The sequence below is a fragment of the Mesocricetus auratus genome, unplaced genomic scaffold, assembly GCF_017639785.1.
Source record: "Mesocricetus auratus isolate SY011 unplaced genomic scaffold, BCM_Maur_2.0 Super-Scaffold_100676, whole genome shotgun sequence".
In the NCBI taxonomy this organism is placed as follows: Eukaryota; Metazoa; Chordata; class Mammalia; order Rodentia; family Cricetidae; genus Mesocricetus; species Mesocricetus auratus.
Genome location: NW_024429266.1, coordinates 56,843,307 through 56,866,137, shown reverse-complemented (window position 1 = coordinate 56,866,137; position 22,831 = coordinate 56,843,307). Strand labels below are relative to the sequence as shown.

The 22,831-nt window shown below is 48.4% G+C and overlaps 1 protein-coding gene across 1 annotated transcript in view; it reads right to left on the bottom strand.

Moving 5' to 3' along the window:
• Nfasc (neurofascin) overlaps positions 1 to 22,831 on the bottom strand; it is a 164,717-nt gene that overhangs the window by 50,627 nt on the left and 91,259 nt on the right. Inside the window, 8 exon segments of the mRNA XM_040738665.1 lie at positions 5,295 to 5,426; positions 6,470 to 6,654; positions 7,051 to 7,162; positions 13,452 to 13,502; positions 17,103 to 17,273; positions 19,855 to 19,977; positions 20,337 to 20,439; positions 20,441 to 20,534. Of these exon segments, the coding sequence (XP_040594599.1) occupies positions 5,295 to 5,426; positions 6,470 to 6,654; positions 7,051 to 7,162; positions 13,452 to 13,502; positions 17,103 to 17,273; positions 19,855 to 19,977; positions 20,337 to 20,439; positions 20,441 to 20,534 (971 nt within the window).

Genomic DNA, 22,831 nt, shown 5'->3' with positions numbered 1-22,831 from the left:
TTTTCCACTCAATATTTTTTTGGTGGGGTTTATTTGAGGCAGGGTTTCTCTGTGGCTTTGGAGCCTGTCCTGGAACTCGTTCTTGTAAAACCAGGCTAGTCTTAACTCACAGAGATCCACCTGCCTCTTCCTCCCATGTGCTGGGATTAAAGGTGCAAGCCACCACTACCCAGTCTCACTCAATATGCTTTATAGGTTTGTTACAATACAGACTTTATTATGTAGACATTTGTTCTTTCTATTCCCGGTTTCTTCAGGAGTGTTGGGCTTTGTCAAAGGCCTTTTCTGCATTGGGCGAGGTGACCTGTGACTCCCATCCATATGTCTATTTATCTTCTGTATTACAGCCATTAATTTATACACGTTGAGTCAACTTTCCACATCCCTGGAACGAAACCAACTTGGTTATGATGTGTGATCTTTTTAATGTATTCTTGAATTTAGCTTGTAACTGTTTTACTGATAATTTTTTTCATCTATGTTTATCAGGGAAATTGATATCCCTCTATGTTAAGAGAAGCTTTTTCTTTTGCTAGCCGCTTTGGTTATCCCCCGCCAGTCGCCTGGGCTCTGCTGCGCCAGCCTGGTTCTAGATCCGCATGAGTCCCAAATAAACACACAGGAGGCTATATTCATTATGAAGCTGTTGGCCTTGTTTGTCTCTTACTGGCTAGCTCTGCTTTAAGTAATTACCCCATAATTGTTAATCTAAGTATGTCTCTTACCGGAGAATAGTTCCAGGCTTCCTACCCCCAATGGCGTTACATGTTGACTCTCTTGTGTTTCCCCTTCCCAGAATCCTCCTCGACTCCTAGTCCCTCCTATCTAGGTTTTCTATTGGCCAGACAGTACTTTATTGACAAATGCACAGGTAAATAACAGGACTTCCCCAACACCTCTATATTTTTCTTGTTGAGAAAAAGTCTCGTTCCATAGCCCAAGATAGCCTGAAATTCACCAAGTAGCCCAGGCTAGGCTTAAACCCACAGCTATCCTCCTGTTTCAGGCCCAAGCCCAGTTTCATAGTGAGAGAGAGAGAGAGAGAGAGAGAGAGAGAGAGAGAGAGAGAGAGAGAGAAAGAGAGAGAGAATCTTTTTCAAGTCTGATATGAAAGTAGTGTTGTCCTCACAGAATGAGTCTGATAGTGTCCCCCCTGTTTTGAATTCATGAACAGATTGAGGAACCCTGGCGTTAGCACTTCCTTAAAGGTCTGGTGGAATTCTGCAGTGAATCTTGCCTGGTCCAAGCTTTTAATCTTGCTTCTTCTTTGGGGTCTGTTTAAGTTGCTATCCACTTTTGATTTAATTTAGGGAGGTTATATGCATCTAGACCATACCCATTTCTTCTAGCTCTTTCAAATTATATATGTTTTTCCTAAGCCATTTCCTAAATATCCTCTAGATTTCATTGAAACCTGTGGTAATGTCTCCTTTTATTAATTTTGGTATCCTTTCTTTCTTTTGGTTCATTTGGATAAGAATTTGTTAATCTCATTTATTTTTCTCAAGAACTAACTCTTGTTTCATTGAGTTTCTTCCCTGACTTTTATTATTTCACCCAATCTACCACTTTTGGGTTTGGATTGTTCTTGTTTTTCTGAGACCCTGAGGTTCATCCTTGAGTTATTTAGGTGAGATCTTTCTGTATAAGAAGTTGTAGCTATGAATGCTCCCCTTAGAACAGCCTTTGTTATATCTCAAAGGTTCTGATAAATTGTGCTTTTGGTTTATTTGATTCTCAGAATTCAAAAATTTTTTCTTCCCAGATTTCTTTTTTCTTTTTCTCCTTCCTTCCTTCCTCCCTCCCTCCCTCCCTCCCTCCCTCCCTCCCTCCCTCCCTCCCTCCCTTCCTTTTTTGATTTTTCAGATGGGGTTTCTCTGGGTAGCTTTGTAGAACAGACTGGTCTCAAACTCACAGAGATCTGCCTGCCTCTGCCTCCCGAGTGCTGGGATACTTTCTTATGGCATAAAATGTGATCTATTTTAGTGAAAGTTTCACAGATTGCAGCAATGAATGTGTATTTTGCAACTATTGAGTGGAACATTCTATAAATGCCTGCCAAGATTGAAGTTTCTTTATCAACTTTAGGTCAAGATGGCCTATCTATTAATAAGCTGGGATATTATTATCATCCATCACTGTATCAGGAACCAGCTGTTGTTTTACACTCATGGTGCTTGTTCTATGAAGTTGGCAGCTCCAGCATTCAATATATACATATATATATATATATATATATATATATATATATATATATGTTTGTTCTCTCTTCTTGATGAACTGTTCCCTTTACTAGTATGCAGTGGCATCCTTCATCTTTCCTGACCAATTTTCATATGCAGCTTTGGGAATAGCTACACCAGCTTGTTTTCAGCTTCTATTTGTTTAGCAAATTCCTATCTTTCGCTTTCACCCTAAGTGTGTCTTTGTCAGCGAGCTGTGTTTTTTTGGAGAAAACAGAGAGTTGGATTTTTTTTAAATACAGCTAATTAGTCTGTGATTTTTTTTTTTTATGGATGAGTTGAGGCCATTTCCATTTAGTGTTATTAGTTAAGTGGTTTGCTAACTGGTGGTTATTTTTCTTGTTAGGGAATTGTTGTTTGCTTCTTTTTTTTCTTTCCTCCATTTGTAATAAGGGTTTGCTAGTTTACATGAGTCTTCCTTATTCATCTGCTCTATATGAGAAATCTATATTCTTTTCTGGTTTCTCTTAGTTCATTCTTCCTGTTGAGGATTTCTTTACGCATTTCTGCAGAATAGGTTGGTGGTCAAGAATTGCTTTAATTTGTGCTTGTCTTGAAATGTCCTTATTCCTCCGTGACTTTATTTTAATACGTACATATATATAGTGTATGTGTGGGGGGGTACGCATGTGCCATGCATGTATCTGGAAGTCAGAGGAAAACTTGTAGGAATTGGTACTCTCCTTCTACCATGTGAGATCAAATTCAAGTCATCAGGCTGAGCCATGTTGCCTGCTGTCCATGGATTTTAAAAGGTAATCTGATGTATATAGCAATTTTAGTTAACAGCTAATTTACTTTTAATGATGGAAACAGATTAACCTACACTTTCCTGGTCATTTTTAGGATTTGTACAGAAGTCTAATGCTATTCTGATGCATTTGTCAGTTGATATTTTTCCCTTACAGCTTTTAATTTCATTGAATAGATTCTCTACACCATTAGGGTTTTTTAAATCTCAGCCCTTTCTATTGCATCTTGGATTCTTAGGTTCATCTCTTGATTGTATCTCAGGGTTTAAAGAAGTTGTTGTCATGTTGTTTTTTTTTTTTTAATTTTAGGATGACAATTTCCTTGATGTTTACTTCTATTCCTGATAGTCTTTCATCCTCTTAGTGTAGTCTGTTGATGATTTCCACTGTGTTATTTTACTTGATTCGTTGAGTTTTTTTCCATTTCAGCATCTCTACTTCTTTAAACGGCTCCCACTGTCCTTGCTCTTCCATGTTTCTGACTCCCCGTGCTTTTCTGTCTTTCTCATCCATGTCTCTTGGTCCTGAACTCATCTCCTCACTTGACACAGCTGCTTGTTGCAGTCCTCTTCGAGGCCACTGGTAGTTTCACACATTTGCATTTTCATCTGGCACTTACTAATTTCACGTCTTTGAGTTCAGCAGCCGAGCAATCGTGACCCTTTGCTGGGGTCACGCCATGGCTTTTTCATGTGCGTCTGAGCTGTGATTTATACATGTGTCCATTTTGGGAGTTCTTCCTCCAGTTTCATGTCTGTGTCTTCTTACCGGCTCTTTGCTTGTTTGTTTTAGTTTCCTCAAGACAGGGTTTCTCTGTGCAACCCTGGCTGTCCTGGAACTCACTCTGCAGAGCAGGCTGGCCTCGAACCCAGAGACCCACCTATCTCTGCCTCTTGAGTGCTGGGATTAAAGGTGTGTGTCACCACCACCCTGCTCCTACTGAACTTTCAAGGGGACAGTTCCCAGTACCATTCAGAGAGGAGATAACAGATTGCTGTGACAACAACATCACCAACACCTGGCATAGAAATACACTTAATATTGGCTAAAAGCCCATGGATACATAACATTGCTGTAGAACAGAAAATGGTACAATAATGTAGTATGTGCTATGAAGTTGAAAATTGTTTAGAGTACATACAAAAATATTAAATGAGTGAGATAAGGAAACGGAAAATACAAGAAAGCAAGGTTAGATATAAGAAAATAAAAAGGAGTATCGTAGAATGTTGTAAAGGGGAAAATGAAAGAAAAAGAGATTAAATAAAGATCACCAATGAAAAAGTCTGAAAAGAAAATGAGATAGATGTAAGGAAGGGAATAAAACACAACATAAAAGGCTTTGCTTGTGGCTGAGGAGATTCCATGGCTAGTAAATTTCTTGCTTTGATCTCGGAGCACATGTGAAAAAGCCAGACACCGTGAATACGTTTATAATCCCAGGACCACAGAGGCAGAGACGGGTGCATCACCAGGGCTCCCTGGTTGGCCAGCCTACTCTACTCTGCAAATTCTAGGCCAGTGAAAGACCTTATCTCAAAAAAACAAGATAATGGCTCCTGATGAGAAACACTCAAAGTTGTCCTCTGCCTTTACCTACAGGCAAATATGTGAACACGAACACACACACACACACACACACACATTTATTTGAAAACTAAGATAAAGTCAAGTAAAAATGTAACAAAAAAGAAAAAGGGGAACACAAAAGGCTAATAAAAAATAGTGACAATGAAAAATGCAAAAATGCAAGTAGTTAAATGTAAGACGAATAGAATATTAAAACACAAAAGTTAAAAAAAGTAAACTGAAGTAAAAGGAACTCTAAAAGTGCAGCAAAAAAAGAAACTTTCCCCAAAACACTTAACAGGGAAGTTCTTCCTCATGTCCAACTACAGTCTTTCACATTGTCACAGACTCAGATCCATCAGTGGTTAATGACAATAGACAGGCTTTTCAACCTTGTAAGTCCTACCTACCACTTAAAGCTCAAACCTGAGATGAAGTGCAAGGCTCAGACTCTAAACTGGGCTCTAGAGTTATTGGCCACAAAGCAAAGGCTAAGAACACTATAAAGAAGCAGAAATCTCTAAACACGGGAACACAACCACAGGGTCTAGGCTGTTTATCCTCCCGTTCTCTTAGAACAATGCAGAAGGCGTACTCTACCTCTGAGCTGCTTGCCGAGGAAGGCTGATGGAAGCAGCACAAATGAGCCATCCCTTTCTTTCACTTCGGGGACATCCGACCACCAACAAAAGCTCTAGAGGGCGGGGGGAACACATGAGGCAGGACTCACATTGCAAAGGCTCCCCATTCACCATCCACTGGACAGTTGGCTTTGGGTTCCCATTGGCTCGGCATACCAGCCTCCCGTCTTCACCAGGAGCCAGGATCAGGTTTTTGGGTTCGTCCAGCCAGTATGGAGCAGCTGAAAGACAAGGCAGGCAGATGTAGATGGCACAGGCTAGGCACGAGAAGCCAGGTGGGCTCCTGTGTGAGGGTGACTCCCACTTACTAGCCCTTCTCTTTTACCCCAGGGTGATGGCTCAGCCCAGTCTGCAGGTTGCTGGTTAGCCAAGCCCATGGAGCAGAGTTGACTTGTTAGCTTTTCCCAACAGGCTTTTAAAATATGGGGTGCTGGCACTCATTTACACCTGCTGCTGCCTCTGAGCTGTCAAGGGACATTGACATTGATGGAGTCTTTGGTCGCACCCTTTAGGATTCCATTGTTATAAGAACAGAGGTCTAAGAAAGATATGAACTGTTTCCTTTTAGGCACTGAACTTTAGTTAAAGCAGTTCTTGGGACAATTTTGTGAACACGTGGATTCTTCTGAGAAAAGAAACTTTTGGATTAAAATCTCAAACATCTTGTTATTCACCAAAAAGGAAGAGAACGCACTTGTGTGTGTAGAGTGCTGAAGGCAAGGTCATAAGATCAGTCAGCTGTATGCTGAGGAAGTTGTTGTGCTCAGCCCTCAGCCTCCCGTCTGCACGGCATCCCGGGCTGGGAAGTGACTCATACAGCCCATCACATAGCCAGGCTCCACAGCGACAGGGGCTCTGGTATGGCAACAGCTGCAACAGCTGAGGTGGGCTGTGTCTGCTCGGAGGGGAGGGAAGTGACTTAAACATGACTTGGTCCATGATGATTCCCATCTTTCAGAAGAAGCATGGTGCCATGCATACAACACAGACAGACACATCACAGATGGGAATGCAAAGTGAAGGAAAGTCTCTGGGAGGAATGTCACTTGCAGAGAGCTCTCAGAGCTGGGCAAACATTAAGACACGTGTCCTTTCCCCAGCGTAGATGCCCATGAGTGCATATAGTCACACAATCAGGGGTGACACCACCATGCCACACTGGATGCTCCCCCATTCCCTCTGCCCCCTCACCACAGAGGGAAGGTTGTCACGTTTGTGTTCAGGCCTGGCAACATAATCATAATGAGAAATACACACAACGTACCCTTTACTCTCACCGAGATCGTGTGCCGGATGCTGCCCATCTTGTTGGAGGCCAGACAGAAATATTCCCCAGAGTCTTCTTCAGAGACATTGGTGATACGCAGAGCCTTGTTAAAGTTCTCAAACTTGGTCTTGTCAGATGGGAGGTCCCCACCTTTCTTGTACCATGCAATGTCTGGTGTTGGGCTAGTAAAGGGACCAAGCAGGAGACAAAGGGCCGCTATTGGATGCAGCCCTTGTCTTCCAGAGAGCCTGACACCCAGCTATCCTAAAAGGGGACTTGGGCCCAGGAGGGAGGTGCATACCCTCTAAAAGCTGGGCTTTCCTATTCAGAGGAGGCTGTTTGGCCAGAGGGTCTCCATGGAAAGACATGGCTAAGATTCCATGTGATCAGTATGCCCAGCCATTGCCTTTTCTCTTTCCCCAAAGCAGGGACAGCCATAGTGAGATGCAGGTGACAGACACACAGTGTCCTGGGTTTGCTCGTTTCCCTTCCCCTGAGTACTGTGTGCCTCCAAATGTGTGGACTGGTGCCCACCCATCCTCCAGGAACAGGGACAGAAGACGGCGCAGACTACATACACTCCAGAGGCAATGCACTCCAGCAGCAGGTCCATGCCACGAAGTACCATCTGACTGCTCGAGGTGCCCTGAGGATACATGAAGCTAGGCGTTCTCTCAGCAACTCCTCGGGCTGAAACAGGACAGAACAAACTTCCATGAGCCTCCTTCTCAGGTGTGCCAGAACTGCTGGGTTAGAGAGAAATGTCACCACGCCCCACTCTTGGTCCTTCCAGCCCAAGCCACCCCCAAGATCTGGGCATCTTTAAGAGGTGTGTTGGGAAGCTTGGGATCTCTGCCCATCAGCACATGTGTGTAACCAGCTCCAGGTTCTGTTGAGAAGAGCCCAGAAACCCTTCCCTTCCTCTGGCGGGGGTTATCAAGCAGTGAGAGGTCCATTCTCTGTCAACTGTGTTGGGACAAAGGGGCCAGAGGGCAGGTCATTCGGTGTCAGACAGGGACACTGGAGAAAGAAAAGGCGTAGACTTGGGACACAGTACGAGCAACCTGCTCTTTGGGACCCTGATAAGGAGCTGGAATGAAGCAACAAAGTCCCAGATAAACAGTGGGCATGCAGGGAGAATTATTAATGGCATAGCAAAGACATGAAGAGAACCAATGAGGAGAGATGGCTGGAAAGCTCCCGGGGGGCACGCCCACTCTGCTCCTAACTCTTGACTAACTCCATGAGAGATGGGGTTGGGAGGAATGGCAGCTGAAGCAACCATGAGGGAGGCAGAAATCTCCCATATTGGTTGTAGAGGCTGGGTGGTCCACACCCTGATGCTGTCAGCAGCCTGTTCCCTGTAGAAGGGGTCCTGCCAATCGGGGTGGACCCATGGAGAATGGACCTCGCCTTGTGCAAGCCTTACTTCTTTCCTGTGCTCTTTGTGTAACGCTGTAGAAATGGATAAAAGAAAAACCAGAGATTTCCAACCAGAAACCCAGGTCAAAAGGGAAACTGGAGGAGGAACCCCTGCTGAGGGATCCTCAAAGGCCAAGGACTGAGGAGGAGGACACGCTGAGGCTGCCGTGGGTCTTAGGCTCAGCCAGCCAAGTGGGAAGTAGGGGAAAGGCAGGGCTGCCAGGAGCTGGGAGCCCTTGGAGGAGCCTGGAGTGGGTACAAGGACATTCTTCTGGGTTTAACTGGTGCGGGCGGGGTGAGGGCTGGCTGGTGGGGATCCAAACAGTGATTTGTGCTTCTTATGGGAGTTGGCTGCATCTGCAGGTGTCTGTCTGGCTCAGGGAGGCCCCTGTCCTGGGGATGCTTGGCTTCTCTTCGTTAGCCATTGGGCAGCATCTCACAGAGCTGACCTACCTTTTATCTTTTTGTCAGGGGAAGAAAGGTTAAAGCACATACTGGCTATTGGCACAATACAATACATGACGTATGACACATGTTCAGTAAATATTTTTTGGGGGTAAACAAGTTAGAGGGGAGAAGAAACAAAAAAAGGAGGCAACAATTTAGCCCCCCCTCTTTGCTGTCTATAGCTGTCCTCATCTGTCACACCCGCACACACACAGAACAGCGGCAACTGCAGGGTTAATTCATTAAGTGGTTAGTTGGTTACCCTCTGTACCTGTGAACCTAGCAACACCCAGATTGCAGTATCCAGGAAGCAGCAGCTTCCTCCCACCCTTATCACACACTCACCAAAAACAAAAACAAAACAAAAACAAAAACAGCCAAGAAAACACAGGCTCGGGCACCAAACTGTTAGGGCGATTCCAGGGCAGGAGGTTCATATTAAGTGGATGTGAGTCTGCCCAGAATTGCGAACCCCATGGCGAGGTGGAAAAGATCCCGTCTCAGTCATCACACTCATTCTGCGCAAGGAAGAAAGGTTGCAGGAGCCACCTGTGACCCTTCCGACACTTAACTCACCCATGGCATCCAGCACAAAACCCCAGGGGCAGGAAACAGTGAGGATGCAGAGCAGGAAGGTTAGTGCAGGGCCTGCTCTGGGCATGACGACACACTGGAACGTGACCAGAGCAAAGTCACAGCAGCCCCACATTTGCAGGATGAGGGCTACCAACCCACAGAGGTGTCTTAGGGAGGAAGCAGTCGCTGGAAAGGAGAATGAAATAGAAGGCTACCTTGCAAGTCAGAGGCAGCCATCACCGCTCAGTATGGATCTGATAGGGGCCAGGCACTGGGACTGCTTGGTTGATAGGGGCCAGGCACTGGGACTGCTTGGTTGATAGGGGCCAGGCACTGGGACTGCTTGGTTGATAGGGGCCAGGCACTGGGACTGCTTGGTTGGCGGCACCAGCAGGTCGAATCCTCACAGCACATCCTGGCAGTAAGTGCCATTTCTGTTTTTAGCAGAGGGAACCAGTTTCTATGACGTTAACAGGCTTGCCCAAGCTCACTCTGCTTTGGATTTGGAGATGTGCTGTGAGTTACTCCAAATTGACTCTCTGTCTGAAGCTGGAGATGTCACTTGTCCCCATTTCTGACAGGCAATTTCAGAATAGATTTCTAATAACCCCAGCCAAAGAAACCCAAAATCCAAATGCTGAGAGGTGAAGGACAAAGGCGTTTGGTCCTGTGATCTGCTCTGGTCTGCTCTACGCTTCTCACCATCAAAGATCCCAGCTCTTGGAGAAGAAGCTGGGGAGGGAACACAGAGCCTCCAGGGCCTCTCAACTGGATTCTTAGGGAGAATCATGGTGACTAGTGGCTTTTCAGAGCAGCGAGAAGGTTGGAGCTAAAGGGCAGTTACGAAGAAATGGCTGTGTAGGAGGGATTACATGAAAACTTAAGGAAGAGGGCCTGGCTGGTGATTTGGGAGCCACTGTTCCTGAGGGAGGGTGCCTAGTTTCTTTCCCTGGAGGAGACACAGGAACCAGTAACTACCAATACGAAGGTAACTATTGCAGGAAGTTCTATGTAGTGAAAGATGTCTCTTTAGGGAGGACGGCTCTCTCCACCATGGAGGCAGGGATGTTTCTGCCTATTTCTGGCCTTCAGGTTGGGGTCCACCCGATACGGAGGAACTTCAGGATCCAGAAGCCAGACCCAAACCTGCATAGGTCCAAGGAGAGATGCCTAAGGGTGGCTCTTACAAGCTATGGCTCGGAGAGGACTCGCAGATCTCCAGAGTCAGATGGTAGGTCAGGGCACATCAGGGCACGACCTCACTTTAATCAAAAAATTGGCTTTAAGGGTCAAATGAGAAACAGTTTCTGGCTGTCTTCTATTGAGAAAGGTCGAAAGTGCTGACAAACTTAGCTGTTCCCGTCACTCAGTGCCGTCTGCCAGTGGAACAATTGTTCAATACATCGGCTGCGCCTGCGAACCTTTGCCAAACACGGCTGTTCATGGCATCCAGTTCTCTCTGCTGTCTTCAGTTCTCAGAACTGAGAACCAGAGATGTGTGAGGCGGGTTTCCTGGCACCTCACCCATGTTTCTGGCCTTAGGAATGGCTGAGCAAACGGTATGGGGAAGGGGGTCTCTTGGTCTAGAACACCTGGTGTGCCTCCCTGTTAGGAAAATTCTTCTATAAATTTAACTCAACTCCCGCCTGCAATAGTTGCAGCTTTTCTCCTTACCCAGTTCTTAGCAGAGCTCACAATCTGGGCAGCTTTCATTCCTCTGGTGTACTCTGATGTCTCTCTCTCCCTGTGGATTTCTTCTCCTCCTGTAAGTGTGCCTGCCTTTCTCTCCCGGGCTTCTCTTCCAAGTCTCTGTGTCTCCCTTAATTTAGAAGCAGATGGCCTATATACAATCCAGTCCACACAAAGCCTTTCCCTTTAAGTTCAGCAGTGGGTTATATTAACACTGTCAGTGTGTGCGGCAGTTTAGCAGGCTGTGGGCACAAGGTTCTCTTTAACCTTACAGCCATCTTACCAGGCTGCGGGCACACGGCCCTCTTTAACCTTTACAGACATCTTTGAGGCTAGTAACCTGCCTGCTCGGTGGATGAGGAAATTAAAGTCCTAAGGCATTAATGACTTGCCCAGTGTTACCTGGCAGTGAGTCCTAGAGACTGGATTTGACTAGAGGCAGTATACCTCCAAGTACACACTATAAACCACCTGCTTTCTAGCCTGGATGAAACCCAAGTGGCTTTCTCTGCCAATCAGAGGGGGAGATGGCTTCTGGCCCACGTCCAGAGGATGCCACTATGTACACTTCATCAGAACAGAAGGACTTGGTGGCCCTACTGTTAGAAGAGAGACACGTCATATTTCAGAGCCAAACAGAGGTGTATACTGGACATTTGTCACTGACAATGTCCCTTGGCTAACATCTCTGTTCACCCAGGAAGAACTTCCCTACTTTCTTGCGTTTTCTTTCTTTCTAAAACCAGCAGCTTGGTTGTCCTTTGCTCAGTATTTATCTTTTTTTAAACGCTCTGTCCTCCCCAGCAGCTTCAGGCTATGCCATCCACGTCCTGGTATGGACTGAGGACCTGGACTTTGTGGGCTTTGTTGCTTTTGCAATCCTGAGTGAATCTCAAAATCTCACTTATTTTCTTCTTAAAAAAATACTGACCTCTGGAGATGATGTGGGTCATGTATGGCTGAGATCACCCAGTCATCTTCCATGGATAAAACAACTACATTTCCCTGCCTTACATAAAGCAAAGAACTTGAGTCACATGACCTCCAAGGGCTCCAATATGCTCTGGATTTCAGAGCACTTCCTACAATAGATACTTGGGGTTCAATTTAGAAAAAGGCACATTCCATAGCAGTGCTCTGGGAATTTTGACAACAGTGGCTGGCGCCATTATCTTGAAAACAAATAAGCCCAGAATGCAACAAAGGCCCCAGCTTCCTTGGGCAGTAAATCTCTTTGGCAGTTTCTCGGCATGGCTTTTGCTGCTGGTGCCAAGTTGGAACCTTTGTTTTCCCTTGGCTCTCATTTCTTGTCCCATCCTCCACTCCAGACATTGACCATTGCTTATATTAGCAATCTCAGCAAAGATATTCCTGCCTATTTGAGCCCCCAAAGATGCCCTTGGGGACCTGACCTCGGCTCAGAAGCACAGATGATGATGGGACCAGCGAATGCCGAGTCCAATGACTGCTCAAGGAACACCAGGCATTCTCTACCCACAGTGAGGGGAGACTCAGGTGTGGAAATAGCCAGTTCCCTTATTAATCAGACCTAGCAGCCAGCTGTGGTTTGTTAGAAACACAACTCATTGTGATCAGTTCATGACTTGCAAGACGTAGCTGGTGGGCACCGGATTTGCACATGCTGCCAGAAGGTAGGAAAGGCACGCGTGTCAGGGACAGGGAGGGACAGTTTCATTCATACTTGCCTGGAAAGAGAACTCTGGCCTGGTATTCTTAATACCACTTTCTAGGGAAGCCTTAAATCTTTTAAAGATTTACTTATTTTCATTTTATGCATATACATATTTTGCCTGCATGTATGTAAGTGCCCCATGTGCTGGCCTGATAATGCGGAGACCAGAAGAGGGTGTCAGATTCCCTGAAACTGGGGCTGCAGATAAGTCATGTAGGTGCTGGGAATCAAACCTGGATCCTCTGCAAGAGCAGTCAAAGCTCTTAACTGCTGAGCCATCTCTCCAACCGTCTAGAAAAACCTTAGAGAGATATGGGACCCGGCTGTGACGCAATACTCTTAGGAAGCAAAGTGCAGTTGCAAAGCAGGCAATTCACACCCAGACACTGAAGAGTTAACACAATGAAAGCTGTGCTCTTTACCCTAGCAATAGGAACTGGGTTTCCTGTTCCCTCCTAACTGCGGACTCTCACCTGCTATCATCCTCTGTTGTGGTTAAATCTGAATTGTGCCCCTGCCCTGATCCATGCTTCTTCCTCAGCTCACAGCGCTGTTTTAAGGGCAGGTGGAACATTCAGGAGGTGCGGTCTAGCTGTTAAAAGCAGGTTACTGGAGCTGGGCATCTGAAGGGCATCTAACACTTGCTTCTTGCCTTGCTCTCTGCTCCCTAGTCTGCTGTGATGTGAATGACCTCTACCTACACTCTTGCCAATAGTGAACGATGCTACAGTGCCTGCTTCCCTGCCGTGAAGGACCAAAACGCTCTGAAACCACAGGCAGACATAATTCTCTGGTCTCTCATGTTGTTTCTCAGATAATTTTGTCAGTGATGCAAAAGTCCACTTTCTATCCGTCTGCCATGGATCCTCAAGTCTTTGCTGAGTCCTCCATGAGATCTAACCTGCTTAAAACTACCGTCTAAGAATTCAGCAAATAGAGACTTGCACATTGGAGGGGCAAGGAGGAAACACTCCCGATATGAGCTACCCCAAACTCCTGCACTGACCACCTTGCTCCAGATGGGCCGTGTCCTGAGGTGTCTCTTTGGTGCCTTGCCTGACCAGCTCTACCACCCAGCAGGAGTTAATGTCACGGTATCAGTCAAGTTAGCCAAAGTGGATTAGGACAGGAGAAGTTACTCCTCGGACTCACCACTGTATATGTCAGGGTGGTTTCTTAAGGACGAGTCATTATAGGGATTGTCTGCAATAAACAAAAGAGGGTGAGCAAACAGGGAGGCCCGCAGCAGCTGTGGTGCAAACACCAGGAGGAAGAGAACAGAAATGCAAAGCCACATTGCAACCGAGGACAGCACCAGTGGGGGTTTTGCAAAAGAAAATGGTGTGCATGGAAAAGGAATGCACTTGGTTGAGAACAGCCAACACAAAACAGCTCAAAAGGAAACGAAACAGTTAAATCCTGTGAAAGAAGGCAATAATAAAACGAGATTATGTTGAAAGTAAAGAGATTAGGCTTGAGCTCTGCTTGGTCCATCTATGAACAAATGAGGTAAGGATTAGGGTCTTGTAGCATCTTGTGGCTGATCTGAGCCAGCTTTTCCCCAGGCCCCAGGACTCCTCCACATCAGACCAGCTAGAGAAAAAGGAGTGTTAGTGAGACCTGCAGAGGACAGCAAAGTCCTGCCTGGTGGTAGCTAGGCTGCAGGTGTGTGTGTGTGTGTGTGTGTGTGTGTGTGTGTGTGTGTGTGTGTGTGTGTGTGTGTGTGTGTAAGACAGTCACCAGCAGAGAGGGACAGAGGTCCCTTTGCAGTTCCCAGCAACAAGAGCGCTCTAATCTGACCAGGTGGGCATCACTGGAGACCCTGCCAGACATCTGCTGGGAGACCCTGGTGGAGTTTGGGTCAGGACAGCAAGGTGAGGGGATGAATCCCACACCTAAAACCTGGAGCTTTCTGGATAGCATGGGGACAGGAACTTTCTCTTTTTTTTTTTTTTCAAGACAGGGTTTCTCTGTATTGTCTTGGAGGACAGGAACTTTCTTTAAAAAGCAGGATCAGTGTTTTCCATTCCAATGTAAGGCGACTAAAGCCCTCGGTCCTTCAGTCTCTAGTGAAGATATTTTAGGACAGGACACATAAACATACCACTCTCCTTAAGTAGCTTTTTGCTTTCTATTCATACCCCTGAGGGATCAAGTTCTGACAGGGGAGGGAAGCCAAGCAGACAACCCGAGAAGCCAGGACACAGTCCAACTTCCAAGGGAGGCCAGCGGCTATGTTAGAACATTTAAAGACTGTTCAAATCGCATCACAAGTAATTATGAGAGGGTACATAAATTCTTTTCTGGGACTAGCATTGAATTGTACCCCCAATCTGCTTTACAGCCAGCAATGGAAAGATTTTGACTCTCAGAGCTGCTTCTTACTCTGGGACTGGTTGAGAAAGACCTAGCTGCTTTGGAAGCCAGTTTGGATGGACCTGGCTGGAGGGTGGGAACTGTCCCACAGTGGAATGAAAGGGTAGGTGGCACCAGGTAGCCAGTGTGTGGCAGTGCTTGTGAGAGAATATCCAGCCCCCTTGGGGAGCACAGAGGCATGCTTAATGGAAGGGGGCCCTTCTCTTTCACTCCAAAGGTACCGGGTGGAACGGGGTCTCACTCTCTTCTGGGGAAAGACCAATGCTCACAGCCAACTTGGCTGCAGGTTTGGGAGTGTGTAGAAGAGATCTAGGGAGATCCTGTCCTTCAGGAATGCCACCTGAACACTGGCAGGAAGTGCAGAGTTCACCCCATTGTCTGCCCTGGCAGATCCCCTTCTCTCTAACCAGGGTGCCTCCTACGGTAGCAGTAGACATCTTGTGCCTGTTAAGTCACAGATGTGTCTTTATTGGCCCAATTCACCTGGTTATATTTTACTTCATCCTCAAACAAGTTAAAAATGATTTTTAGATTGCCTGGTATTTTGTTATATACATATATATGTGTATATATTTCTCCCCTTCCTTTGATACAACCAAAATAGTGTTAACGAAGACTAATTTTTGTCCCCAAAGGCGGAATACAGGCAAACTGCTTGGCTTCCCCTCCAGAACTGAAGGAGGTAGAGGAAGCCTGTGCCCTTTCTAGACAGGAAAGTCAACAGAGCCCAACTGTGCTATTTTAAGAAACTGTGCCCAATTCTAGGCTGGCTCAGATGCCCAGAACTTGCTTCCAGCCAAAGCTGCTCTTGGGAGGGCTCCAGAAAGCTGGCAGGGTTCTGCCCAGGTTACCAAGAGGGATTCTTGTCACTGAGAGGAGAGAGTTTCCAATGGGACGGGCAACTCAAAGTGAAGCAGAGGCAAGCATCCCTGACATCCTATAGAGAGAAGAATGCTTCTGGAAAGTTCCATTGCTAATTGTCATTTAACTGAACCTTCTCCCAGACTGCCCAGAACATCAGGAAGCCTGGCTCAGGCCCTGGAGCTATAGACCTGACGCCCAGCATCACCCTTTTTAGGTGGACCACTCCTCCTCATTGCAAGCTCTGTCCTGGCTGAGGGCACTCAGAGGTCCTGGGAAAACCACACTGTCCTCCTTCATTCAGCCAGCTGGCAGATAGCCACCTGAAGCCACCTGCAAACCAACTTCCTTTCCCAGGGGTCTCCTGGGGTGGATTCAGGAGTCAGAAAGCCAGGGCCTCTGCAGCAGCAGGCAGGGTTCCTTGCCAGAGTTTGCACAATCCCATGGGCTGTCTGTCCCATCATGGGTGACAACACCTACTGGCAAAGGCATATCACAGACCAGGAGGCAGGTGGCCAGAGGAGGGTTCATAGGGAAAGACTAGCAAGAAAAGAAAGAAAGGAAGAGGGAGAAAGAACAGGGGAAGGAGATAAAAAGAAGAAGAAAATGAAAGAAAAAAGGGAGGAAGAAGCCACGAGAAGCAAACAAGAGGAAGCTTCTCCTGAGGGGCGGGTGTTCCGTCCCTGAGGAAAGGGATGGGGCTGTGTTGATGCTATAGTGCCCCGCCCATCGCCAGCACAGATGGAAGGGGTCTCTGCCAGTGCTAAACAAGTCCACCCAGGCTTTTCCCCAGGGGACTCCCCCAGGTAGTGGCAGCCCCCAGAGGTAGGCTCAGCCTCATTTTGACCTGTGGTGCTCCTGGCATGCCATCCTCACATTCCTCACCATCCATAGCACAGCACTGACAATGACATTTACAGCCTGAGTCAGGCAGATTAGAGACGCTTCAGAAGATCTTCTGCTAACCGTGTTACATGTCCATGGTGTACCCACACCCAGGCGACATCTTGAACAAGCTGAGGGCTGCAGCCAAAACTCTTGCCTGACTTGTCGTTGCATGCCTCTGGAGAGAGCCACCACAAGTGTAGTGGGCCAGGGAATGCTAATTTGCTTTTGGACTGGCCAAAACCAATCAGGGGGTAAAAACTAACCCCCACAAGGTAAAAACATAAATCTGAAGTTTGTGGACATAACACATCCAGATGGCTCACAAATTGTTCTGGTGTTTCCACTGGTCCTAGTACCTTATGCACTGGTTTTCTTCCATGACTAGAAATAAAAGGAATAAGCCAAGTGTACCATAGGGATTCCTGATTTGGTGGTCACTTAAAGTCTCTCAAACTCCAGGAGCATTTCAGTGAGAGTGGAGGGCTGAGAGAGCACAAGCCTGCTGAGGCTTCTGCATCCAGAGATGCTGCATAAGGCAGCGGCAGTGGCTCAGGCACAATGAGCCAGAGGTGGATTCTGGGCCGGCTACAGGTATGCATGATGGGTGGGCTCAGGGCCGGCTTCTGTGGCCCCCAGCTCCGAGCAGGGCCCCCAGCTCTGAGCAGGGCCCGCACTTACTGGTAAGGACCTTGAGGGTGAACGGGTTCTTCTGCTGGATGGTGTGGGTGAAGTGGAAGCGTGCATTGCAGCTGTAGTCTGTCTGCATGTCCTGCAGCATGACGTTGGAGAAGTACAGGTCCCCATTATGACCCTGGGAGACACGCTTGTCCTGACTGATGGGCTCCATGGCTGTGGGGAAGCAGAGGGGTGACAGGAGGTTAGCAGACTGACTCAGTGACAATCAGCTCTGCCGTTTGGGGGCTCTCCAGATGGGGGTTGGAGCTTGCTACCGTTTAGTCAACTCCTCCCAATCCTGCAGCAGGCAGGGTGTGGCTGCTCCTTATAGCAAAGGGAAGGGCTGATCCCTTTGCCCAGATACTGTGACCAGACATTTCTAATTCCAGTCATGCCACAACCTGACGATGTGACATTGCTATATTTTTCAGTAACTGGTGTTAACATACAGGGTCAGCTCGCCAAGCTGTCAGGTCTGCTGACCTACACTCCAGGTTGATCTACTTCCTGTTCCTACAACCGCTTCTTTGTGTCAGTGATGCCACCTGTCCCACAACAGGCACTTGGTTCTTCAACTCACCCCTCCAAGGTCTGCTGAAGGCCTACTGTGTGCCAGGTCACATGTTCTAGGGGCTGGTGAAAGACAAGCCCTCTGTATAGCAGGAGAGAAGGAAGAGGTGACGTGGAAGGGAGAGGGCGCTGGGAGGAAGGGTAGGGTGGCAGAAGGGACTTTGTCCTCTTGGGAGTCCTGAGCAGAGCCCTGAGGTCTGCATGTCTGTGTCAGGCACAGAGGACAGAGATGTTGCAAGGTCCTGAGACACTAGAGCAGTGTGTCTGAGGCTGAAATGACACAGCCTAGCCAGAAGCTGAAGGGCACAGGGATGAGGGAGTGGCCGGAGAGGCAGAGGACTGCATCATGAGGGACACTGTCCCAGGTAAAGGAGTCTGGGTTTGTGCTGAAAGGAGAGGAGCCGGTGAAAGCATGCAAACGAGGCTATCCGATGCTGTTCTTAAAGCCTACGGAGACCGGCTATGGATGAGACTGTAAACCAGGCAAAGCTAACAGGGCTCTGGGCTGAGAAGATATTAGTGAGGACAGAAGTAAGAGGGCCATGAGAGCTGCTCAAGAGGCGGCAAGGACCTAAGTCACTGATAAATATGATGTAATAGTGAGAGAAGAGGGTCTGAACTAGCCTGCCAGATGACATCAGGCATCCTATCCCACAATGTGAGAAGGACGGTGACTGTGCGCAAAGCCATCCTCTCCCTGCAAAACAGTTCACAGCACTGCCTCCCTGCACAGCCTCACTGGAAAGAGGCCGGACAGTCAAGTACATGACTGATGCATGGTAGGCAGGTGGGCAGCTGGGTTTACAGGATAATGAATGGGTGGCTAGACAGGCAGGCGGGCGGATGGACAGGGGAGAGGGGGCAGAGCGAGGGACAGCAGAGGCAGATGGGTGGGCTTAAAGGGAGAGGGGAGGGAAATCCAGGGAGATGGACGGGGAGGGAGAGGCAGAGAGAAAGATCAGGGCCCGGGTGGAGGGCACTGAATGCTCATCTCTCCTTTATCAGTGCCCCCTATTATTTTAATTGAAAACGTGGCAAAAACTGGTCTTTCCAGAGCTAGGTGAGCATCAGACCACAGCAGATCCAGAACAATCTCTGGGGGCTGTTACCTGGTCCTCTACTCCAAACTCAATCTCCCTTCATTGCTTATGGAAAATGCCAGTCTTCAACTGAACTCCTGACTTCCAAGTGTAGGGACTGGAGTAAAACCAGATGGACCAAAGATGGAACAAGACTGTCACCAGCAGTTACCGGCTTGAAAACATTTGCTTTCTTCTTCTTTTGCTACCCTTTACCTTCATCAATGCAGTTGCCAAGGACTTCCTGCGTGTGTGACCCAGCTCTGAGGACTCCTAACCTTCACCCCCACCCTGACCCCCATTCTACTGCACACATAGATGGCAGTTCTGTTTTTTCGAGAAGAGGGAATAGAGGCTCGGAGCTTCTTTTTAGAAGGGGTTGTTTTTGTTATGTTTTGTTTTTTGAGATAGGGTTTCTCTGTGTAGCTCTGGCTATCCTAGAACTCGCTCTGTAGACCAGGCTGGCCTCAAACTCACTTAAGATCCACCTGCCTCTGCCTCCCGAGTGCTGGGATTAAAGGGGTGCGCCACCACCACCACCACCCAGCTAGAGGCTCAGAGCTAAGAAGCAGCTTGCCCATGAGCACACAGCAGTATCAGCCGCTCTGCACAGCTGTTTTGAACCATGTGGCCAGTTCATACCTGCTTCTCACAAGTTGGTCTCCCAACTCTGAGGGAACCCTCATGTTAGTTTCCATACTTCTGTGCGTCTCAGTTAACCAAGGCAGCTTAAGGGAGGGTGTTCTCTTTTTGTTTGTTTGTTTGGGCTTAAAGATCCAGGGCAAGTCCGCCATGGTGGAGAAGGCATGGAGTGGAAGCATGAGCATTCAGTCAGGGAGCAGAGACACAGGCTGCTGCCCAGCTCACTGTCTCCTTTTTATTTAACCCAAGATCCCAGCCCACAGAAAGGTTACTACGCATATTTAAGGTGGGTGTTTTCATTTCAATTAACCTAGCTAGAAATCTCTTATAGACAGGGATTTGTCTCCATGAAGGTTCTAGAGCCGTCAAGTTCACAGTTCACAGTAACCATCATACCCTGATTCAACCCACCCCGCGCACCCCCCGGAGCTGGGCTCTCGGTGAGGCGGGGCTTGCGTACTTACAGCTGCTCATCCAGAAGATGACTGGGGATGGGAGGCCAGGCGGGGGGTTGCACTGCAGTGTCAAGGGGGCGCCCTCTTGAACCACGACGGGGTCTAGGTTTTCCTTGGGCCACAGGGGAGATTCTGAAGAGAAACATAGGAGGGTGACGTGAAGCTGGACAGGCTCAAGAGAAGGGGGGACGGGGGAGACAAGAGTGAGGACACAGAGGGTGGCTGCTGAAAGGAGGGAGAAGCTTTGCATGACAGTGGATGCTCTCCCCTCCTCTCCCCTCCTCTCCCTTCCCCTTCCCCTTCCCCTCCCCTCCCCTCCCCTGCCCTCTCCTCTCCTCTCCTCTCCACCAGTGCTCAGAGTAACTGGTAAGGTTGTACTGGCTAGTCTGGAAATGTTCTTTCCAGGAATCTTCCTGGGGTGGGAGAGACCCATGGAAGGCATGCCCCCCACCCACCGGGGAGCCAGCACCAACCCCGTCCCCGACACTCACTGGACACCTGCAGGCGGATCCGGTTGCTGAGCGCAGTGCCAAATTTGTTTCTGGCGAAGCACTGGTATTCCCCTTCGTATTCCTCAGGCCGGCCACCGCTTCGGGAAGTCAATCACCAAGGTCCCAGACCTCCTCCTCATGGACACCCGCGGGTCCTTGGCAATGTTGAAGAATCTGCTGTTTCGAGTCCAGTGAAAGCTGTGAATGACAGGAGCCAGGTTAACCATATGTAAGGGCTGGGGAGGGTTGGTCCCTAGTCCCGCACTCAGTGGCAGACTTTCTACTCCGTCACCCTACCTCTGTGCCAATGGACCCAGGCCTGGCTGGGCAGAGCCACGCGATAAGCTTGGAAGAATGCAAAGGCCCAGCTCGTGTCTACTGGAACCGCGAATACTCTGAGTGCTGTTGCTAGTTAAGGCTGGCGATGGGCAGTAGGCACCCACGTTCTCCAGCGGTTCTGTTCTGTGAGCACGTAACTCAGGGACACGGTGGCTTCTTAAAAACCAAACAGAGCCAGCTGCTTCCTTTACCTTGTGACATTCCCAGTCTCCTCCTAGGAATGCAAACTCCTTATTGCACCAACCCGCATGCGCCACGCTGCCACCTCTGCTCTGAAGACAACACGGACGGCAGGGGCTGCCTGCTCCTTGGTGGACATGCACTGCATGAAGACCATGAAACAGTAGCAGGGAAGGGCAGCTTTGGACGAACTGGCAGGCTAAGGAAAGAGAGCTGTAAAGAGCCTAAAATGTCCCCCTAGGTCTGGGGCGGGGCGGGGCGGGGCTCAGCAGCAGAGCATTTGCCTAGCATGTGCAAGAATCTAAGTTCTACCCTTCGTATAAAAAAGGAGAAGGAGGAGGAGGAGGAGAGGAGGAGGGGCAAGGGGGCGGCATCGGCATCACCATCATCATCATCATCATCATCATGATGTTCCTCAGCCTGTCCTGGGAGGATGCTGCAGCCAGCCACACATCCTTGGCTCCCTGTGCTGATGTGGTACAAACACAGCAAGGAACAGCAATGGATGCTTACAGTCCTTGTCCCCCCAGAGGACCCCTGTAGGAAAGACCTATCTTAGAGGCATGGTCACTAATGTCCTGACTGGCCTGACAGGGTGCTTCCCGCTTGGGGTGAGGGAATCCCTGCTGGTTCTGGGCTCGCCATTCTTGGTTTGACTGCCTCACACAACCTCAGAGGCAGAGCAAACCTCCACCCTGCATTGTCCCCCTGATACTGGATACATTCTGCAACTTTGAAAACGGAGCACGGTATTTAACATCTTCAGTTTGCCAGGCTATATGGTGCAGCAGAAAGAGATCTAGCCTTGGTGATCAAGTAGTGGGTCTAAATCCTGGTTCAGTCAAGCTGGTGACTTGTAGGAGAGGCATTTAAAATCACCCATCTCTCCTCAGGAAAGAGACTGGACTCGCCGCAGAGGAGGAGGGGCAGATGAATAACACCATGTAACAGCACAAAACAGTCTAGATAGGACGTTTTTCTCCTTCCTGTTTCCTGACCTCACATTTGAGACAAGCAAACACAAGCGCAGAATGAAAGCCCTGAGTTAGCTAGGAAGAGGAACTTCCTGTAAACTGAACATAGGTGGATGACACCCACACATGCTATGCTGTGTGAGTGTGGGAGTGTGTGGGGCATGTGTGGGGTATATGTGGGAGTATGTGTGGGGTATGTGAGGAGTATGTGAGGGGTATGTGAGGGGTATGTGTGGGGTATGTGTGGGGCATGTGTGGGGTATGTGAGGGGTATGTGTGGGGTATGTGAGGAGTATGTGAAGGGTATGTGTGGGGTATGTGAGGGGTATGTGTGGGATATGTGTGGGGTATGTGAGGAGTATGTGAAGGGTATGTGAGGGGTATGTGTGGGGTATGTGAGGGGTATGTGAGGGGTATGTGTGGGATATGTGAGGGGTATGTGTGGGGTATGTGTGGGGTATGTGGGTTATGTGAGGGGTATGTGTGGGGCATGTGAGGGGTATGTGTGGGGTATGTGTGGGGTATCTGAGGGGTATGTGTGGGGTATGAGAGCGGTATGTGTGGGGTATTTGAGGGATATGTGAGGGGTATGTATGGGGTATGTGTGGGGTATGTGAGGGGTATGTGTGGGATATGTGAGGGGTATGTGTGGGGTATGTGAGGGGTATATGTGGGGTATTTGAGGGGTATGTGAGGGGTATGTGTGGGGTATCTGAGGGGTATGTGAGGGGTATGTGTGGGGTATGTGTGGGGTATGTGTGGGGCATGTGTGGGGTATGTGAGGGGTATGTGTGGGGTATTTGAGGGGTATGTGAGGGGTATGTGTGGGGTATGTGTGGGGTATGTGAGGGGTATGTGTGGGTTATGTGTGGGGTATGTGTGGGATATGTGTGGGAGTATATGTGAGGTACCTATATGGCATGTGTAGGGTATGTGTGGGGTATGTGAGGGGTATGTGTGGGATATGTGAGGGGTATGTGTGGGGTATGTGTGGGGTATGTG